This window comes from Pleurodeles waltl, chromosome 6 (assembly GCF_031143425.1).
Source record: "Pleurodeles waltl isolate 20211129_DDA chromosome 6, aPleWal1.hap1.20221129, whole genome shotgun sequence".
In the NCBI taxonomy this organism is placed as follows: Eukaryota; Metazoa; Chordata; class Amphibia; order Caudata; family Salamandridae; genus Pleurodeles; species Pleurodeles waltl.
Genome location: NC_090445.1, coordinates 439,069,426 through 439,087,889, shown reverse-complemented (window position 1 = coordinate 439,087,889; position 18,464 = coordinate 439,069,426). Strand labels below are relative to the sequence as shown.

At 45.2% G+C, this 18,464-nt stretch overlaps 1 protein-coding gene across 2 annotated transcripts in view; it reads right to left on the bottom strand.

Annotated features, from left to right (window-relative positions):
• CNTN2 (contactin 2) overlaps nucleotides 1-18,464 on the bottom strand; it is a 184,647-nt gene that overhangs the window by 71,475 nt on the left and 94,708 nt on the right. For both annotated transcript variants that reach the window (XM_069238524.1, XM_069238523.1), the window contains exons 7-10: nucleotides 14,385-14,487; nucleotides 5,508-5,683; nucleotides 3,362-3,498; nucleotides 1,562-1,691 (exon numbers count right to left, since the gene is read on the bottom strand). In XM_069238524.1, the coding sequence (XP_069094625.1) occupies nucleotides 1,562-1,691; nucleotides 3,362-3,498; nucleotides 5,508-5,683; nucleotides 14,385-14,487 (546 nt within the window). The remainder of the gene's footprint in view (nucleotides 1-1,561; nucleotides 1,692-3,361; nucleotides 3,499-5,507; nucleotides 5,684-14,384; nucleotides 14,488-18,464) is intronic.

Sequence of the window (18,464 nt, the reverse complement as noted above, 5' to 3'; positions counted from 1 at the left end):
CTTGTCTCAGCTGCCTGGCTGGTACTAGGACTTGTGTCCACTTGTCTCAGCTGCCTGGCTGGTACTAGGACTTGTGTCCACTTGTCTCAGCTGCCTGGCTGGTACTAGGACTTGTGTCCACTTGTCTCAGCTGCCTGGCTGGTACTAGGACTTGTGTCCACTTGTCTCAGCTGCCTGGCTGGTACTAGGACTTGTGTCCACTTGTCTCAGCTGCCTGGCTGGTACTAGGACTTGTGTCCACTTGTCTCAGCTGCCTGGCTGGTACTAGGACTTGTGTCCACTTGTCTCAGCTGCCTGGCTTGTACTAGGACTTGTGTCCACTTGTCTCAGCTGCCTGGCTGGTACTAGGACTTGTGTCCACTTGTCTCAGCTGCCTGGCTTGTACTAGGCCTTGTGTCCACTTGTCTCAGCTGCCTGGCTGGTACTAGGACTTGTGTCCACTTGTCTCAGCTGCCTGGCTTGTACTAGGCCTTGTCTCTTTATCACAGCTTGTACCACGCCCTATGTCCCCAGGTCCCAGTTCTCCTGACTTGTACCAGGCCATCTGTTGACTTGCCTCAGTTTGCCGGTTTGTAACAGGCCCTCTGCCCTTGTATCGGCGCCCCGGCTTGTAACACACCTGTGTCCCCTCGTCTCGATGCCCTCGGCTTGTAAGAGGCCCTCTGCCCTTGTATCGGCGCCCCGGCTTGTAACACACCTGTGTCCCCTCGTCTCGATGCCCTCGGCTTGTAAGAGGGCCTCTGTCCACTTGTCTCAGTGCGCCGGCTAGTAGTAGGCCCCGTGTCCACTGTTTCCAGTGGCTTGCCTTGTACCAAGCCCTGTGTCCACTTGTGTCAGCGCCCCGGCTTGTCACAGGTCGTGTGTCCCCTGGTCCCAGAGCCCCGGCTTGTAACAGGTCATGTGTCGTCTTGTCCTAGTGCCCTGGCTAGTAGCAGGCCCGGTGTCCACTGTTTCTAAAGCTCTGGCTACTATCAGGCCCGGTGTCCACTGTTTCTAAAGCTCTGGCTACTATCAGGCCCGGTGTCCTCTGTATCTAATGCTCTGGCTACTACCAGGGCCAGTGTCCACGTGTTCCCGTGCTCCGGCTAGAAGCAGGCCCCGTGTCCACTGTTTCCAGTGGCTTGCCTTGTACCAAGCCCTGTGTTCACTTGTGTCAGTGCCCCGGCTTGTCACAGGTCGTGTGTCCACTTGTCCCAGCGCCCCGGCTTGTAACAGGTCGTGTGTCCCCTTGTCCCAGCGCCCTGGCTTGTAACAGGTCGTGTGTCCCCTTGTCCCAGCGCCCTGGCTTGTAACAGGTCGTGTGTCCCCTTGTCCCAGCGCCCTGGCTTGTCACAGGTCGTGTGTCCCCTTGTCCCAGCGCCCTGGCTTGTCACAGGTCGTGTGTCCCCTGGTCCTAGTGCCCTGGCTAGTAGCAGGCCCGGTGTCCTCTGTATCTAATGCTCTGGCTACTACCAGGGCCAGTGTCCACGTGTTCCCGTGCTCCGGCTAGAAGCAGGCCCCGTGTCCACGGCGCCCAGGGGCTTGGCTCTACGGGGGGGAGGGGCGGTAAGGGCCGGCTTACCTTGCACTGCTAGCTCTGCGCTGCTGTAAATGGTTCCATGTTTGTTCTCTGCCACGCACTGATACATCCCAGACTCCTCCAGGGTCAACTTAGAGAAGCGAAGCTGTCCGTTCTTTACATCAACCCGTTCCTGCGAGGAGAGGCGAGAGTTCACGTTAAGAAGAAAACAGGGAAAGATGAAAGATGTTGCGGTCTGGTAGGGAAAGATTAGAGGTTGCGAACCTTGAGCAAGAGAACCTCACTACTGGGGGCACTGCGACACATCATAACTGCAACCCGCTTAGGATCACTCATCACTTCTCTATCCGACCTAGAGACCACGTATACATTCCCAGCCCAGCCCAAGCAAGGAACACTGCTTGATTTACTAACCAAGGGACAACAAATCACCTACGAACCTAAAAAAGATAAGGCACAGAAGTCCCTACCTGGCTAGGAAAGCTGTGGCCCACGCCCGCCCTTTGTGACATTTACCATCCCTACCAACTCATGCCCTAGCTCTCTCTCCCACCCACTGCCACACCCTAACTCTCTTATTCACCCAGGCTCAAACCTCAGCTTGCTCTCTCATCCTCTGCCACGCCCTAAGTCACTCCCTCTAGCCCAGTGTCAAGCCTTTAGTAGCTCTCCCACCCAACCACACCCTAGCTCACTCTTACACCCACTGTCACACCCTAGTTTAGGCTGTCATGCTCACTGTCACTCTTACCCACTTCCGCCCTAGCTCACTCTCTAACTTGCTGTCACGCCCTAGCTTCGTCTCTCAAATGTAATACCAGAGACTGGAAAACTCCACAGTATAATCTGAACTTGTTCTCAAGGCAAAGAAGTACAAAACTGTGAATACATATTTTCCAAATGGCAAAGTTATGATGACCGGCAATGTGTTGTTGACATCCATGGTTTTAGAAGAGGTGAATTGTGAAAAACAATATGGAGGACAAAGGCAGTGTGCGGAGAAGCCAGAGCCAGACACACCAATAATTTAATGATTTAAACCTAAATACAGCAGACCTTCCATCCACCTATGGAGGATGTGCCATTTGCGCTGAGTTCTGAAAGGGTACAAGTGGTTAAATGGACACAAATGGTATTTGCACCAGTTCTAACACTGCCAATCAATGCCAAAACAACAAAGGGGAATTCTAAAGCCCACAGTGGGGATCTGGGCCCATCAGATCATCAATAAATTATCCTACCCTAACCAAGTGACTCTCTGACACTCCCAACCAAGAGACACTACTTCAGTTCCGGACCCAGCGTTGTACAATCAAGGAGCACTACATTACCTCTAAATGTAGCCAAATGCACTGCTTCACTTTCAAAATCATTTTAATCCATGAATAAGTCACAGTAGCATCTCCAAGCTGAACCAAGTGACACTGCCTTTCTTCTGAGCCAACCAACAGAAACCCCATCTCCTCTGCACCCAACTCAAAGACACCACATCATCTCCAAACCCAGCCTGGGAGCACAACTCTGCTTATAACTCCTACCCAACATGGGAAACCAATAAAAGAGCTCATAAAGCACTTGCAGCCCAGCCCTTGCCTCACAGCTGAAAAACACAGAGGTGCCCTGATAGACATCTCCACCATTGTATTTGTTCTGTGAACAAATTGAGAGATATCGATTTCTGAACATGAAGTCACAAAAAGATCTGGCATAAGATGACGTTTGCGGTATGTATTGACAGAGATAAGACAGCCTGCCTGTGGACAAAGCACATACTAAGAACATGTGTGTGTAAGGAGCAGAAACTGCAGCCGGATGTGGAGGGAATTCTGAATGTTTTGATACCTGCGAGCTCAAAAGTTGACCATTCCTCAGCCACCGGATAGTAGGTCGGGGTTTGCCTGCAGCTGCACAGCTCCAGTGCAAGTTGGAGCCGATATTGGCCTCTGTATCTGTAATAACCTTCAGCCACTCTGGAGAAGCTGAAAGAAGAAAGGAAAAACAAAGACTATGTCAGCCACAGTGGGTCAGAGAGACACAGGTCAGAAAAGATAGGGGTGAGATGTGGTCATACATGAAGGGGAAGTAATATTTAGGTCAGCTGTGAAGTATAGAGTGATGGAGACCAGTTATAAGAGGGCAGAGATGGAGATAAGCCATGAGATGCATGATAGGGAGGTCAGCCTAAAGTAGGCATAGCGATGGATGTCAGCAATAAAAAGACGAGATGGGTGCCATCTTTCAAAGGTCGTGCAATAGAGTTCAGATAATACGTTCTACCAAGAGGGACAGGGAGATCTAAGTCAGCCATGAGAGGGCAGAGATGAAGGTCAGCCAAGAAGAGGGAGACGAAAGATGAGATCAGCCATGGCGAGGCTGAGTGTTGAATATCTAGCATGATGAGGAAGATATATGGAGGTCTACAACGAGTTAGAGACAAGGAGATCAGGCAGAAAAGCTAGATAGATGAGGCCAGCCGTGAGGTGGTAGAGATGAAGGTCAGCCAAGAGGGGTGGAGATGGAAATCTGACGTGGTGGAGGGGAGGGATGATGGTCCGGAATGAAGGGGAAGATATCTGGATGTCAGTCATGAGGGAACAAAGATGGGGGTCAAGCTGGCAAGCTATAGAGATGAGGCCACTCATGAGGGAACACAGATGGAGGGCAGGCAGGACTGATTTAACAGACAGATATCAGCCAGGTAAGGCAGAGGTATGGAGATCAGTCATCAAAGGCAAGAGATGTCACCTGACCTCCCATTTATGAAGCAACCCTACCATGACTGGGAGGACATTCATTTAAGTCACCCTTTTTTAGAGAGTCGTTATTACAGTAATGTTAGAGGTTTCAATTGCTGTGGGACAATATTTGTATTAAAATAGCATGGGGGCAGTATTCCCTTAGCACACCTCTGCATTCCGGACGTTGTGTTTTGTGGTTTGCATTGTGACACTGAAGTTTGGCACATCATGCTCCACATTTCCCAGATCTTCCCCATTGCACCAGGCCATTCTTCTTCTGGTGGCCCAGGAGCTGAGGTTTGCAGTTACCTTCTATTTTGTTCTCACATACATTTCCGCCAAGCATGGGAAGCAGGGTTGACAGCCAGCTGCAGTATGGTCAGAACAGTGTCCTCATAGCAACACCCCTGTTGCAGTGCCTCCTTGTCAGGGCACTTGTGACTGTGCACTGCATGGGAGTGGGTCCTACAGCAGGGTACATGCCCCAGGAGCAATCGCCCCTAAGCCCCCCAACTCAAGCACTGTTCCTAGACAGTATAGCTATGGAAGCCTCTTTGAAACAGTGTCTTCCTGAGACAGAACCTTCTCACCAGGAACCCATTAGGAGGGGTCAGTGGTGATAAGGCTCCACCCCTGTGGTAAGGACCCAACAGTGGCGCCTTTGTGGCAGTGCCTAGAGAAGAGTCCAGTGACTCTATGGCAGAATGACGGTGATAGTACCTCTGTGTAGCCCCTCGGTGGTGGTTTCCAATGCCAGTGCCCCTTTGGTGTTTTCCATTTTCTCCATTGCTGCAGTGTTGAGGCCACTGTGTTCCTGTGGCTTTGAACACTGTTGTAGCACCTAGTGGCAGAACTTGTGTATCCACTTTCAAATGCCCTATAGCAGTGTGCATTTGCCAGAGCTCTTACAACAACATTTTCATCAAGGGTGTTGCTATTAATAGTGCAGTAGGTGCAGTGACACCGGGGCCTCGGGGCCTCACGGACCCACTCCACTCATATCTCTTTTTATAACCACCAAACCAGATGATAAGAGGCCCATTTCCCTTGGTTGCATTAAAGCATTAGGCAACTTTGCTACGTCACTGATTATCCTAGCCACACCCAGCCATGACAGTGCCCTGTGGCAGTGAAAGCACCTCACTGGCAGACCCTCTCGCGGCGCGTGCACCCCCTCCCACCCCACCTTAACAATGTCTTTCTTCCAGCCTCCTTGTGCACACACCCTCTGAGGGAGTGCCTCCTCTCACCCTGAACGACGACACGCCCTTGGAAGGCATCACGCCCCTTGGCATTTGTGGCTTCACACTCGTATGTCCCCTCATCCTCAAAGCCCAGGTTGTCGATCTGCAGGGTTGGTTCAGTGGACGTCCATTTTGAAGAGAGTGCACCATCCACTTTACGCCATTTAATTTGAGGGACAGGGCTGGAGAGAAAAATTAAAAACAATAGTGAGAAAGGGAAGTTTTCCTAGCACCTGAAGCAGTATCGCACCCTAAACACAGAGTCATCATGAACCCTCCAGTTTAGTAGCTTGAGCGAGGAGTGGAACACTGGGAAGGTGTGGTCAACATACGCCCTTTAAATCGTTGCTTATGGCTCATTTTTCTTTTATTGGAAACATTGGCATAAAAATAGAAGCAAATTAATTCCATTGCAAGCGAATAGCCGTGAAGAACTATGGTTTTGTTTAGCGTGTGAATCAAGAGAGCACAAAAAGAAGGGAAGGAGGGTGGAATGGAGAGGAACATGTAAAATGGAGGGATGTGGAATGGGATAGAAGGAAGGATGGCTGGAACCAAACATGGAGAGAAGGATGGATGAGGAAAGGAAAGAAAGACTGACGGAGGGGAAAAAAGAAGGAGGGATGATGGATGAGAAAATAAAGGAGGAAAGGGGAAAAAGAAGATTTAATGATGGGTAACAGCAAATGATGAAGGAAAGAAAGATGAAAAAGAAAGGATCAGAGAAAGACAGATGGAGAAAGACAAATTATGCAGAGAGAAAAGATGCACGGGGAAAGGAGGAGGGAAAATTGAATAAAGTGAGGAAAGGAATGACGAGGAAGAAGGTATAATGGAAAAAATGAAGGAAATAAAGAAGAAAGGAAGTACAGAGAAAGTTATGTTGTAAATGTAGAAAAATACCTGAACAAGTAGATACGGAAATTGGAATGAAAGATAGAAAAAAGAAAAAGAAAAAAGAAAGAAAGGCAAAAAAGAACAAATGAGTGCCAGGTTTGGATGCCTGCTTGCTATCTGGGTGTCTTTGGGATATTGTGCAAGTGGGGTTATTTTATTTTTCGGGCCACTCTATTGCCTAGAGTCGTGAAACTGAATGCCACACTCATTAGCTTTCATATATATTTTATTTAATGTACATAAAGCACATCCATTAATCAAGTATTACAGTGCCACAGATAAAATAAATTGCAGGCGATGGGCATGGCAGCTAAAGCTTTTTAGAATATTTTCACAAACTCCTTCCACTTCTTCTGTGTGCAGCAAGATGACTGTCAATTCCTAATTTGAAACTGTGGGCCAGATTTATCACCATTTGATGCAGGGCAATGCAACAAGACAACTAGCTGCCCTGTGTCAAACGGAGAGAACAGAAATACGCCATATTTATCAAGATATGGTGCAGTCCTGCTTTCCTGCCTTGTCACTTTAATGGTGTGTTCAGTGCAGCCTAGTGCCAATGCAGACACCCTTGCTTCATAGTCTAAGGATGCCTGCATTGCAGGCATGATTGTTTTTGCACAGGAAGGGACCCTTGCCTGCACAAAAACAATCCTTAGAGGCATTTTCCTCTTTCTAAGTCAGCTGCAGAATGCAGCACACTTAGAAAGAGGAAAACAATAGGAGAAATAAAGAGATTTCTCCATGTTGCGACTCTATTGGGAAGACATAGCATTTTGATTTGTTACCAGGTTTACCTGTCTTGGTAAATATGGGATTGTGCCAAAATACATGGGTGAATGTGTGGGAACACCTACTCTCTACCCACGTAACACCTTCCCTGCGCAGAGTAACACAAGGAAGCGGAAGCGGCTTGCCCTGCTTTGCATTATTCCACATTTACCAAGCAATACAGGGCCACACAAGGTGGCCTTGCGCAACTTCTTAAATCTGACTTAAGGACTGCGTCGCCCTTGCGTCACCCAGCATGACGCAAGGGCAATGCAATCCAATGATAAATCCGGGCCTGTGCTTTTACGTTTCTATTTTTAAGGATAGTCAATACCTTAAATATGGGATGCACATCTTGCTTTCACCCGTAGGTTTTTTAAACCTTAATTGTAATTAATAACTCATGGCAATAAACGATGAGGGACAAGATACTTTGCGTTAGCACTACCACATGGCCATCTGTGGAAAACACCAGAAACAGCAATTTCCTTTCAATTTTGAGTAAAAAAGTAACGGAGCAAATGTTGATAGGAGACAGATATATGGAATTACATAGGTTAGTATACACAAGTAGTTTCTGCTCCTGTCGCTGGGTGGCAGCAGCACACCACGAGTCAAAACTGCAGAGGGTCTGACAATCACGAGTATCGAAATCACTATGTAAAGTACCGTAACGTCCCCAGGATCCTTCGTACACATCTGCCAGTCGTCTGCAATTTTCGCGCACTCGAGGCGTGACTATAGAGTTGCCGTTAGTGAACGGTCTGCTGTTCGAGGTGGCTCCTTACTTAAGGAGAATGCAGATTTATTGTAATACAAGACTCTATCAAAATTCTGGGTTTTGAGGTTTTTGTCCCAGGCATTTATTTAATGAGTGTCGGTCTCTCTGGAGTAATGTTTAACAGGGGGATGGTTTGTGAGGTGTTTCCAATGACAAAATACCGGCCATTCTTCACTGTTTTAAGATTCTGCATTCATGAAACTTTACTTAAATAGAACTTTACATCAACAAACGCATGTATTCATTTTTTTAGCATGGCTTTTCTGTCTTTGTTTACTTTCTTTGTCAGTCGGGGATCATCGAGAGAACTTAAAATATGCTGGCCATGCTGGTAAAAAAACAGCCATAGATAGAAGTATGAGAGTCTCTTAGAGACGCAATTGTAAAAAGCCAGCATCATAGCATGTCCTTAGTGTTACCAGATTCGGGTCAGTCCACAAACATAGACACAGCGTTATAAATTTGCGTTAGCTGAGGGGCACCGAAGGACTTAATTGATAACAGTGACCAACAAATGAAAGAAAGGCGGTGTGGCACTATGGGGAATTAAATGCAACTTTCATGGTACAATCAGTATTAACTAATTTGCTTTCTGATAAGGCCTAATAATTAATTCTGCTTCAGAGTACACAAATACGCACCCCCTCTATGTTTAGTCAACTGTCTCTGAAAACTGGGGCAAGGTAAATATACCGAAATTCACAGAAACAGATGGTGAAAAAACAGGACTCTCCCGGCAAATCTAGGGTGCCTGGTCACTGTAACCATGGTGACTGCCATAGAGAGACACATCCCACAATCCTATGAGACAAGCTATATTTTAGCAAGACAAACAAGTTCAGTATTCAAGAGATTGCATCCTTTGTTCCATTTCACTAAGCATCACCAGAGATCTCAAGTTGCCCCATGTGTAGCTCCTTCAGTCTTGTCGCATTCTGAAACTTCTAGTTTTGCATCTAAAAAGGTAAAAGCAGAACTGAAAGTGCCAGAAAGCAAATTATAAAACTATGACTTGATAAGAGTGCATATGAGCCAACAAGACAGAAGGGAAGATGATGGAGAGATACACAAGGGCTTATAAAAATGTTTGTCTTTGCAACAGTATGAAACCAAAAAGGAAATATAACATTGTTTATTTCTGAAACGTGGTACAGCATTAAAGTTTTGGCAACTTATCTCACATTTCAAATGAAAATAGTGCAAATTAAGTGTTTTCATTAAATAGGCCCTCTCCTCCACAAGTTGCACAGAAGCTAGTGGGAAAGCTTGGGCACCAGCTGAGGGTCTTCTTTGAGGCTGATGTGCCCCTCCTTACAATGTGCTGCGCTGTGCATTGGAGACATTGCAGCACCAAAGAAAAGTCTTTTAAACAACTGTAAAACAATTAACTTTTTTGCCTGGGTGAGGTAACAGGACAGGGCTGTAGTAACTGTGAGCCTGTTCCCTATATTAAATTTAATGTGCTCACTCACCGACCCTCTTCCCAAAGCCGGGACATTTATTAATTTTAATTGAAATTGTTAGTAAGCTGGGGCAGACCATGAAAAAAACAGGACTCTCTGGGGAAATCCGGGATGTCTGATCACTCTACAGTTCCTCAATGCCCATTCAGGGCCGGCTTTAGGACTGGTGGCGCCCTGTGTGACAGTTTATTGTGGCACCCCATGACCTCCTCCTCGGTTTCACTCCTTACCACCCAGCAAATGTGCCCCTCATCTCTCCATCGTTCCCCTTTCACATACATTCATGTGTTTTAAAGCACTTGTAAAGGCTGGCTTTACTAATCCAGTCAGCTAGCCACATTAAATATAGGGGCATATTCAAGAGCCACTAGCGCCATTCTAATGTCACATTAGCGTCATTTTCTTTACACTAATGTGGCGTTGGAAGGCTAAAAACGCTGTGCCATATTTACAAAGTGGCACAATGCATGCATTGCGCCACTTTCTATCCCTTTGCACACCATTATTTCTGCGCCAGGCATAATGTATGCAAAGGCGGCATTCCCCTGTTAGGGAGAGCCAAAAAAATGTTGCAAAGAAATCAGACAGATTTGTTTGCTTCATTTTTATCCTTTTAACGCCTGCTCAGAGCAGGCATTAAAAGGAGGCGTCTGTTGGTTACAGTGGGCTTCTGGGTGCTTTGCAGGATTAGCATCAACATTTTTTACGATAATCCTGCAAAGCGCTGGGCTAGCGTAAAGAATTCTGACACCAGTCCCCTAACTACTGCCATGTTGTGCTGTATTTTAAGTACAGCGCACACATGGTGGTGTTAGGGGAGCGCTAAGGGGCACAAGAAAAGTGGTGCAGCACTCTGTGCAGCTCCACTTTTTACAAATATGCCCCATAGAGCATGTTTAAGAGCCCCTAATGCCATTCTAACGCCACATTAGTGTACTTTTTTAAAGCTAACGTGGCGTTAAAAGGCCAAAAATGCTGCACCATATTTACAAAGTGGTGCAATGCAGGCATTGCGCCACTTTGTAACCCTTTGCGCTACATTATGCCTGCGCCAGGCATAATATATGCAAAGGGGGCACCCAATCGCAAGGGGGGGAAAAAAAAATGGCACAAAGAAATCTGACAGATTTCTTTGCTTCATTTTTTTCCAGCACTTATAACTCCTGCTCAGAGCAGGCCTTAAAAGGAGGCTTCCATTAGTTACAGTGGGCCTCTGTGTGCTTTGAAGGATAAGCGCCAACATTTTGATGTTAATCCTGCAAAGCGCCGGACTAGCATAAAAAATTCTCATGCTAGTCCCCTAACTACTGCCATGGTGCACCGTATTTTAAATATGACGCACACATGGTGGTGTTAGGGGGGTGCTAAAGGGAGCAAGAAAAGTGGTGTAGCACTGTGTGCAGCGCCACTTTTTTCAAATATCCCCCACAGGGCAGTGCTTAATTTTTAAATAAAAAGGTGCCGGTGCCCAAAGCCCTCCTCTTAAACACGCGGCTGCTGCAATCAAATGTGTAAACGCGTAATACAGAGGCAGCGTAACCCTGAAGCTATCTCGGGCCTCTTCAATCCATTTACAGGCACTCCCTGCCCCAGCTCACGCTTGTGGATTTCTGTTTTTTCCCATTGTGACACTTCTTCGTTTTTCTCTTCCTCCGTCTTTCCCATATGTGTCTTTTTCTCGCAGTAAATGCTTGAGGCAGAAAAATAAGTGCTGGCCCTCAAAAATAAGTGCTGGTGCTGCGCACCGGAAACAACAAGCACAAATTAAGCACTGCTATAGGGGCATATTTGAGGGCCCTTAGTGCCATTCTAATGCCACATTAGTGTCATTTTTTCACACTAATATGGGGTTAGAAGGGCAAAAATGCTGCGCCATATTTACAAAGAGGCGCAATGCATGCATTGTGCCACTTTGTAGCCCTTTGCGCTACATTATGCCTGCGCCAGGCATAATGTATGCTAAGGGGGCATCCCCCCATTAGGGGGGCCAAAAAAATGAGACGCAAAGAAATCTGTTAGATTTCTGTGCGTAATTTTTTTCCGGCACTTTTAACGCCTGCTCAGAGCAGGCATTAAAAAGAGGCTTCCATTGGTTACAATGGGCCTCTGGGTGCTTTACAAGATTAGCGTCAAAATTTGTGGTGCTAAACCTGCAAAGCGCCGGAGTAGCGTAAAAGATTCAGACGCTAGTCCCTTAACTACTGCCATGGTGCACCGTATATTAAATATGACGCACACATGGTGGCGTTAGGGGTGCGCTAAGGGGTGCAAGAAAAGTGGCGCTGCACTATGTGCAGCGCCACTTTTCTTAAATATGCCCCATAGTTCTGTTTTTTGCAGCAGGCATATTAACCCTCTATGCTACTTTATGTTGAGTCAAAGCTGCCACTAGGAAAAACTCCCATCTCTCTCTCTCTCTCTCTCTCTCTCTCTGGCAGGAATATTAATCACAAGGGGTATCTTGACATTTTGATTGTTTCTTGAAGGCTAAACGCACAAGGAAATTTTCAGCAGGTGCCTTTAAAACACAAGTTTCGGAAGTTACTGCTAAACACAGCGCCACCCTGAGGGCAGTGCCCGGTGCGGTCGCACCGCTCGCACCGCCCAAAAGTCGGCCCTATGCCCATTATCAATCAGGACCCTTTAGGTGCCACATGTGTTAGGCGATTGGTTCAACTTGCTTTTGAGTTTTGAGCTAGGGCATAATATTTCCAGGGAGGACATGGACAGTCTTGAGGGAGAGTTGAGCCACAGGTCTGGCTGGCCTCTAAGAGCCAAAGCACGAGCCATCACACTATGCAAACCGCAACAAATGGTGTGGAACATTATGATAACGTCTTCAAAATGAAAATTGTATATTTTTTAACATTTCTCAGAGTCTCAAGTAAGTACATGCAATTCTATCACTCAATTGAGAGACATTTATTGGCATTTTTTTATTTTAAACATGAAATATTCAAGAACACCCATGCCCTGACGTTGTTGCCACAAATGACCCAAAATGTGTTAGCTTCTAATCTTTTATGTTTGGGAAGCTTTGCTTTCATTCTTTGTACTGTTGGCCTGAACACATGTGACAGGGGATAATAGTGTTTTAGGAGGATATTTCATGTATTTTGTGTGCTCTGTCAGTTAATGCAATATTTTTCATTCTAAGTGTTCCAATGACAGAATAACAGGAGGGTTGGCTGTATTGTGGTTGAATTATTGACTCACAACATTATTGACTTCACACTATCAGCTACCACTACAGCATGGAGGTAAAGAGGTGTGCAGTTAAGAATAGTAAATTATTACTTCTCTTTACCATGACAGTGTGGCGGTATTTGTTATTGTGAAATCAATATTTTGTAGGTTAATATGTAGAGCTACATATAGTTGTATGCTAAAGAAAAGGAAACATGAGTACAATTACAATACATATAACATGTTTTCAAAGTTCATTACAAAATTAAAATTATTGCTGACATCATTTCTTTTACACACTTCTAAAACCTAAGCGTATTTTCCACAAGCATTATTTTATATACATCACAACAGTATAACACCGCATAAATAATATCATGTGGTGCAATCTGCCTTCAAAGTAGATGTGAGAGCTACTTCATACCGACCTCTGAAACAGAATACTATAAGAATACTATAAGCTAGCTCCGGGGAAACAAGAGAGCATCAAATACTGCGCACAGACGGGAGGAGATGTGGTTCCGTGCAGACTGTGGAGCCAGGAGACCGGTCCTGAACTCACAGCTATTCGATCATTGCAAATCACTTTACTCCGCGGTGCCTCATTTTTCTTATCTGACAAAACCGGCAGCTGAAGTGCACCGCAAGCAAAATGCTCACTCGTATGTGGTTCACTTGGCAAATATACCCCATACGCAGTAACAATATAGATTAATGTTAAAGTGCACACCACACACTGATTTGTCTCTTTACTCATTCATTTCAGCATCACTTGTAGGTGCATCGATTCAAATCATATGTATAAGCTTTTATTTTAGATTTTTATTAAGCACACCATTAAATCAGTTCTATATTTTTATCAATAAGGAAATGGGGTGAACGCTTTATGCCTGCAGAAAAAATGGGCATAAAGTTATAAGATGTAACTTGAGGGACCACAAAAAAACTTGAGATGACCATGATTGATGCTTATAATCTGAGGCCCATATTTATGGGCAATTGGCGTTAGGCAGCGCCGCAAGTCTTCTCGGTGCGCTGCCCTACACCAATGTGAAAGGTTAGGAATGCACCATATTTATGAAATATGGAGCATTCTTGCCCTTTACCCCTGCGCCAACGCACAATTTGCTGCCTAGCGCTAACACGGGCACCCTTGCACCATGGTGCAAGGGTGTCTGCATTGCATGAAGGATTGTTTTTGTGCAGGAAGGAGTACCTTCCTTCACAAAAACAACCCCAGTAGGTGTTGTATATTTCTCCTTGTCACACCACCCCTGGCCAGGCGCAAGGTTTTGGCACTGCCCCTGATTTACATCATTAATTAAATCTGGGGCAGCATCAAATGTCTTGGATGTTTCATGGGAAAACCCACTGCAAAACCCAAGGAATGTACCCTTGGTGCAGAGTAAGGCAATACAGTGACTTGTGCTGCTTTGCATTACTTCATATCTATGAGGCAATGAAAAGCCATGCAAAGTGGCTTTTCGTGGCCTCATCGATATACCTGAGAGGCTTGCGCAGCTGGATAACCAAAGAAAGTGATGCTTCGGTGGCGCAAGCCTCTCGTAAATATTCCTGATTCTGCTCAAGATATGTTTCCTAAGGTGGCACTGAAAGACTCCTTTTCTGGAATAGCCTGATATCAGCTAATGCTCAAAAAACGTTTTTGAGTGGCCTGGGATGGTTGGCATTAGAGAAGCGACCAGCAATTGATTAATGATCAGAAACTTGTGATCCTTTCTGTACATGTATCTTAAATTACGTTGTTATATCTCATATACTTACTTTCCGAAAGCGAAACACTCCAGGGTCAGTGTCTGCCCGGCCAGGGCATAGGTGTCTGCTGAGAACTTTACCTTCAGACTGGGGGCGTACTGACGGGCATTACCTGCAAGGACCAAAGGGGAGAGAGTGATGACACTTGCATCTAGTGAGCAGAAATTGTACACTGAGTGAGCATGGCAAAACATATGCTTTAAACACAGCGATGGCTAGGTGCCTTATTACTCAAACTGAATGAGGATGCTAAGGCTAGAACTCCAATTTCCCACTCTTAGCTGGGAACCCCCACTTTGGATCAGTGTGAACAAACAACAAGTCTGCACTCTTAAATCTCTAATTCCTCCTCCTATTGTGTCTCTTGACTCATCGGGAGTATTTACACTGAACAACACTCATTTGCCCACCTCTTTGTTAGTATGACTTAATTGCCCCACCTCCTCACCACTCTAGCTCCTCTCCAAACAATCCTCAAGCTATCTTGATTCTCCAGTTAGATGAATCTGTAAAATCTAAATAAATCTTCTACCCAACAACATCTGCAGGGTAGAACAACAAATAGCCAATCTTATGGCTGTGGCTCATCTACTCTACCCCTTCAAAACCTTGCTATCTATACTCATATCTGAGTCTCCGCTCCCAACCTCCTCACTACCTATGATTCTCCTATTAATTTTCCCATTTGATGCTGGTACCAACCTCCCCATATCTCCTCCATAACCTGCTCAACAAATTCTACCCTTTTGTAGGACCAGACAACACAGTATTAACCATAAATCAGCATGTCTAGGCAACCTCATCACTATAATAATTTTTTCTCATAACATTATACACATTTACTCAAATCACCAAACTGTGCCCTAATGAGCTGGAGATCCACCACTGCTAACACTGCAAGCTTTTCTTCGTTCAAAAGATCTGAAACTTTTAGCTTTTACTGAAACGTGGTTGAACTCAACTTTGCAACCTGTCAAGGACAACCTTCTTCCTCCAGGCCTCAATATCCTCCGCAAGGAAATACACTTTAAACATGTGGTGGAGTTGTCCTCATTTACAAAAATCATCTAAATTGCCAGCTCATTCAGACACAAGATGTTCCTTGCACCATCAGTCTCATTTATCATCCGCATAGAAACAATAAGTCTTTTGATGAAGACCTCATTGAATTCATGAGCGGCCAGCTTCTCAATTAACATAACTTCAACATCCCCTTGAATAAACACAGTAACAGAGCCATGAACTAGTTGAAATCTGTCTTATCTTATGAAGCTCGTTCCCAATATTCCACCTCCAACACAGACAACAATGACTCCATCACTGACCCCATCATCGCCAAAAACAAATTGGTGCAATTATCGAATCCTCTTCCCATGAACTGGTCAGACCACTTACCACTAGCCTTTTCATCTACCCCACCCCCTACCTCCATCTGCTTTTCTCAAGAATAAAAGCTTAGTAACAAACAACAGACTTAAGAAACTTAGACACATTGTCCTTCCAAGAGATGCTTACAGTGTCAGATACTTCACTACTCCAACCCAGAACCTCATTTCTATTGGTCAAAATTATAATAAGAATCTTATTGACATCCTAAAAATCTAAAGGCCCTCAATGTCTAAGGATAAATCATCAAAGAAACCCTCCCACAGATACTTAAGCCAACTCAATGAAAAACAGACACGTGGTAAGAGCGACTAAGTGTAAATGGAAGAACTATTTGTAGAGGACCATGCTTGCTCAGCTCAAAGCCTTAAGTTTCCGAGAACAACGCGTTCCTCTTTAAAGCTAGGAGACTTCACTTTAGAACAAACCTTACTCAATCCAGAAGGTCTCCCTGGGAATCGTTCCAGTTTCAGAAAACAGTCCTCTTCTTTGGCTTACCTAATGCCCAAGTCCAGATGCGAGAAAATTGCTAGTTAGGCAACAACATTGTTTCACTGAGAGAAGAGCTATACAACCTCTATAGCACCAGAATGTTTCTCACTCTACCCCTTCCCACATTCACGTTTCAGAAAACTATGATGTGAATAAACCTCTTTTGCCCCATCATATCTTACTAGGCGAATAATTCCATTTTGGCATTCAGAGTCAAGAAATTCTAACCCACCTTAGCACTTCACAAGATTCAAAGCATTAATGACTCACTTCAAGCAGGAGAAGTACCAGGTGCCTTAAAAATTGGACATAATCAACCTCTCATAAACAAAATGGCACACCCATTGAAAGCAGAATGTTAGACCTATCACTAAACTTTAATTTATCGCGAAAATCTGGCAAAATTCATATCATTGCAACTGAACAATCAAATCATCGAGAGCATTATCATTGGGCACATTCCAGTCTGAGCTGTGACCAAACCACAGCACCATAGCCAGCCTTCTTATGATTGTCGATGACTCTCTCTAAACTCTTGACAATAACAAATCCTGTCTACTAGTTGCACTTAAATGGTCCTCCACTTTTGACACCATAGACCATTGATCAGGGCATCCTCCTTTTACTTCTTCAAAACTGCTGAATTGTAAAGGCACTGTACTAGCCGGTTTTGTTCATATCTCTTAAAGTGTATACAACAAGCAAGGATTTCAAACTATGCCTTTGCCCCCATTGCATCATCCTTTGAGGTCTACTAGCTCCAGTCCTCTCACCTGTATGTTGAACCACTGGTGGAACTTCTGCAGAAACACAAACTTGCCTCCCACCAATACGCGGATGGCACCAACATCTTCGTAAGGATGGAATGCACCTTATAACCTCCAGAACATGTTACAGTACAAAGAGGGTATGTAAAGCTAGATGTGCCACATGAAACTGAAACTTACAGCACATAAAAGGGAATTTATCATTTTCTCCTCTAAGCTGAACATTGCAATACCACCACAGTGGCTTGAAAAACCAAGGATAATGAGCAGAACCCTCAAAGCCGTCTCATCATTGAATTCTCTAGCTACTATTCTTGACTCTAAACGTAGCCTCGCTACTCACATTAAAGCTACTACTAAATGTGCCTGTCTCTGTCTACCCACTTTTCTACCCACTTTTCTTCCCACCTCCCGTCTAAAACTCTTGGGTCCTGATTTAAGAAAAGGGTTGCTGCACCCAGTGCAGCGCCACTTCTCTTGCACCCCTTAGCACCCCCCTAACGCCACTACGTGTGCACCATATTTAATAAACAGTGCACCTTGGAGGTAGTCAGGGAACTAGCATCAGAATTTTTGATGCTAGTTCGGACCTTTGCAAGATTAGCGTAAAAGACTTTGACACTAATCCTGCAAAGCCCATTGAATCCCATTGTAAACCATGTAAACCAAGGTGTGCCTCCTTTTAACACTGCTTGGAGCCTTTTGATTTATTTGTGCCATTTTCTTAGCCCCCCAATGGAGGAACACCCCCCTTGCATAAATTGTTTTGCTTTCTGAAAGTGCAGTCACTCTTCTCCGAGTTGAGCAGCTCTCTATAAGAACCAAATAAAATAAAATAATTCTACACTGTTTACAAGAGCACCTCCCGACTCCAGTGACAATAGCGAAGCTGAGACCCTAAACGCTGCTATTAGCTGGATTCCGCCCGGCTCCTCTTCAGTGACCATGTAGAAGCCGGAACCCCAAACATTTGGAAGCCATCAGCAAAAGCAGAGCATTATTGAAGTCAGTCAAACAGTGCGGCAACACACTTTCATCACCCAATATGACCCGTTTCACTAAACATTCACGAACATTACCAATTTAGTCCTAAAACAAAATAAACTTCATCCTCTACAAAACTGGCCTTGAAAGAGATACAACACACCTGCCCTCGCCCCTCTCCAAAGCCAGTCAGCAATCCTTCCACCCTTCCATGCTGACAACCTGTTCAGCATCCTTCCATCTCTCAAAGCCACGTGAGCACTTCCCACTCTCCTCTCAATTCTCCATCTGCTATTGTACAATACCCAGACCTCAGTGACACCTTCTCATCCGCCCTGAGAGAGCCGTGGCACTGAAACGCCAGGATCTCCTTCAAGCCTTTCAATCTGAGCTCATCTCCCACCAGAGAACCTGAACACCAGCACTGCAAGTTGTCGATGAGCCTCCAAGTCACAAATAA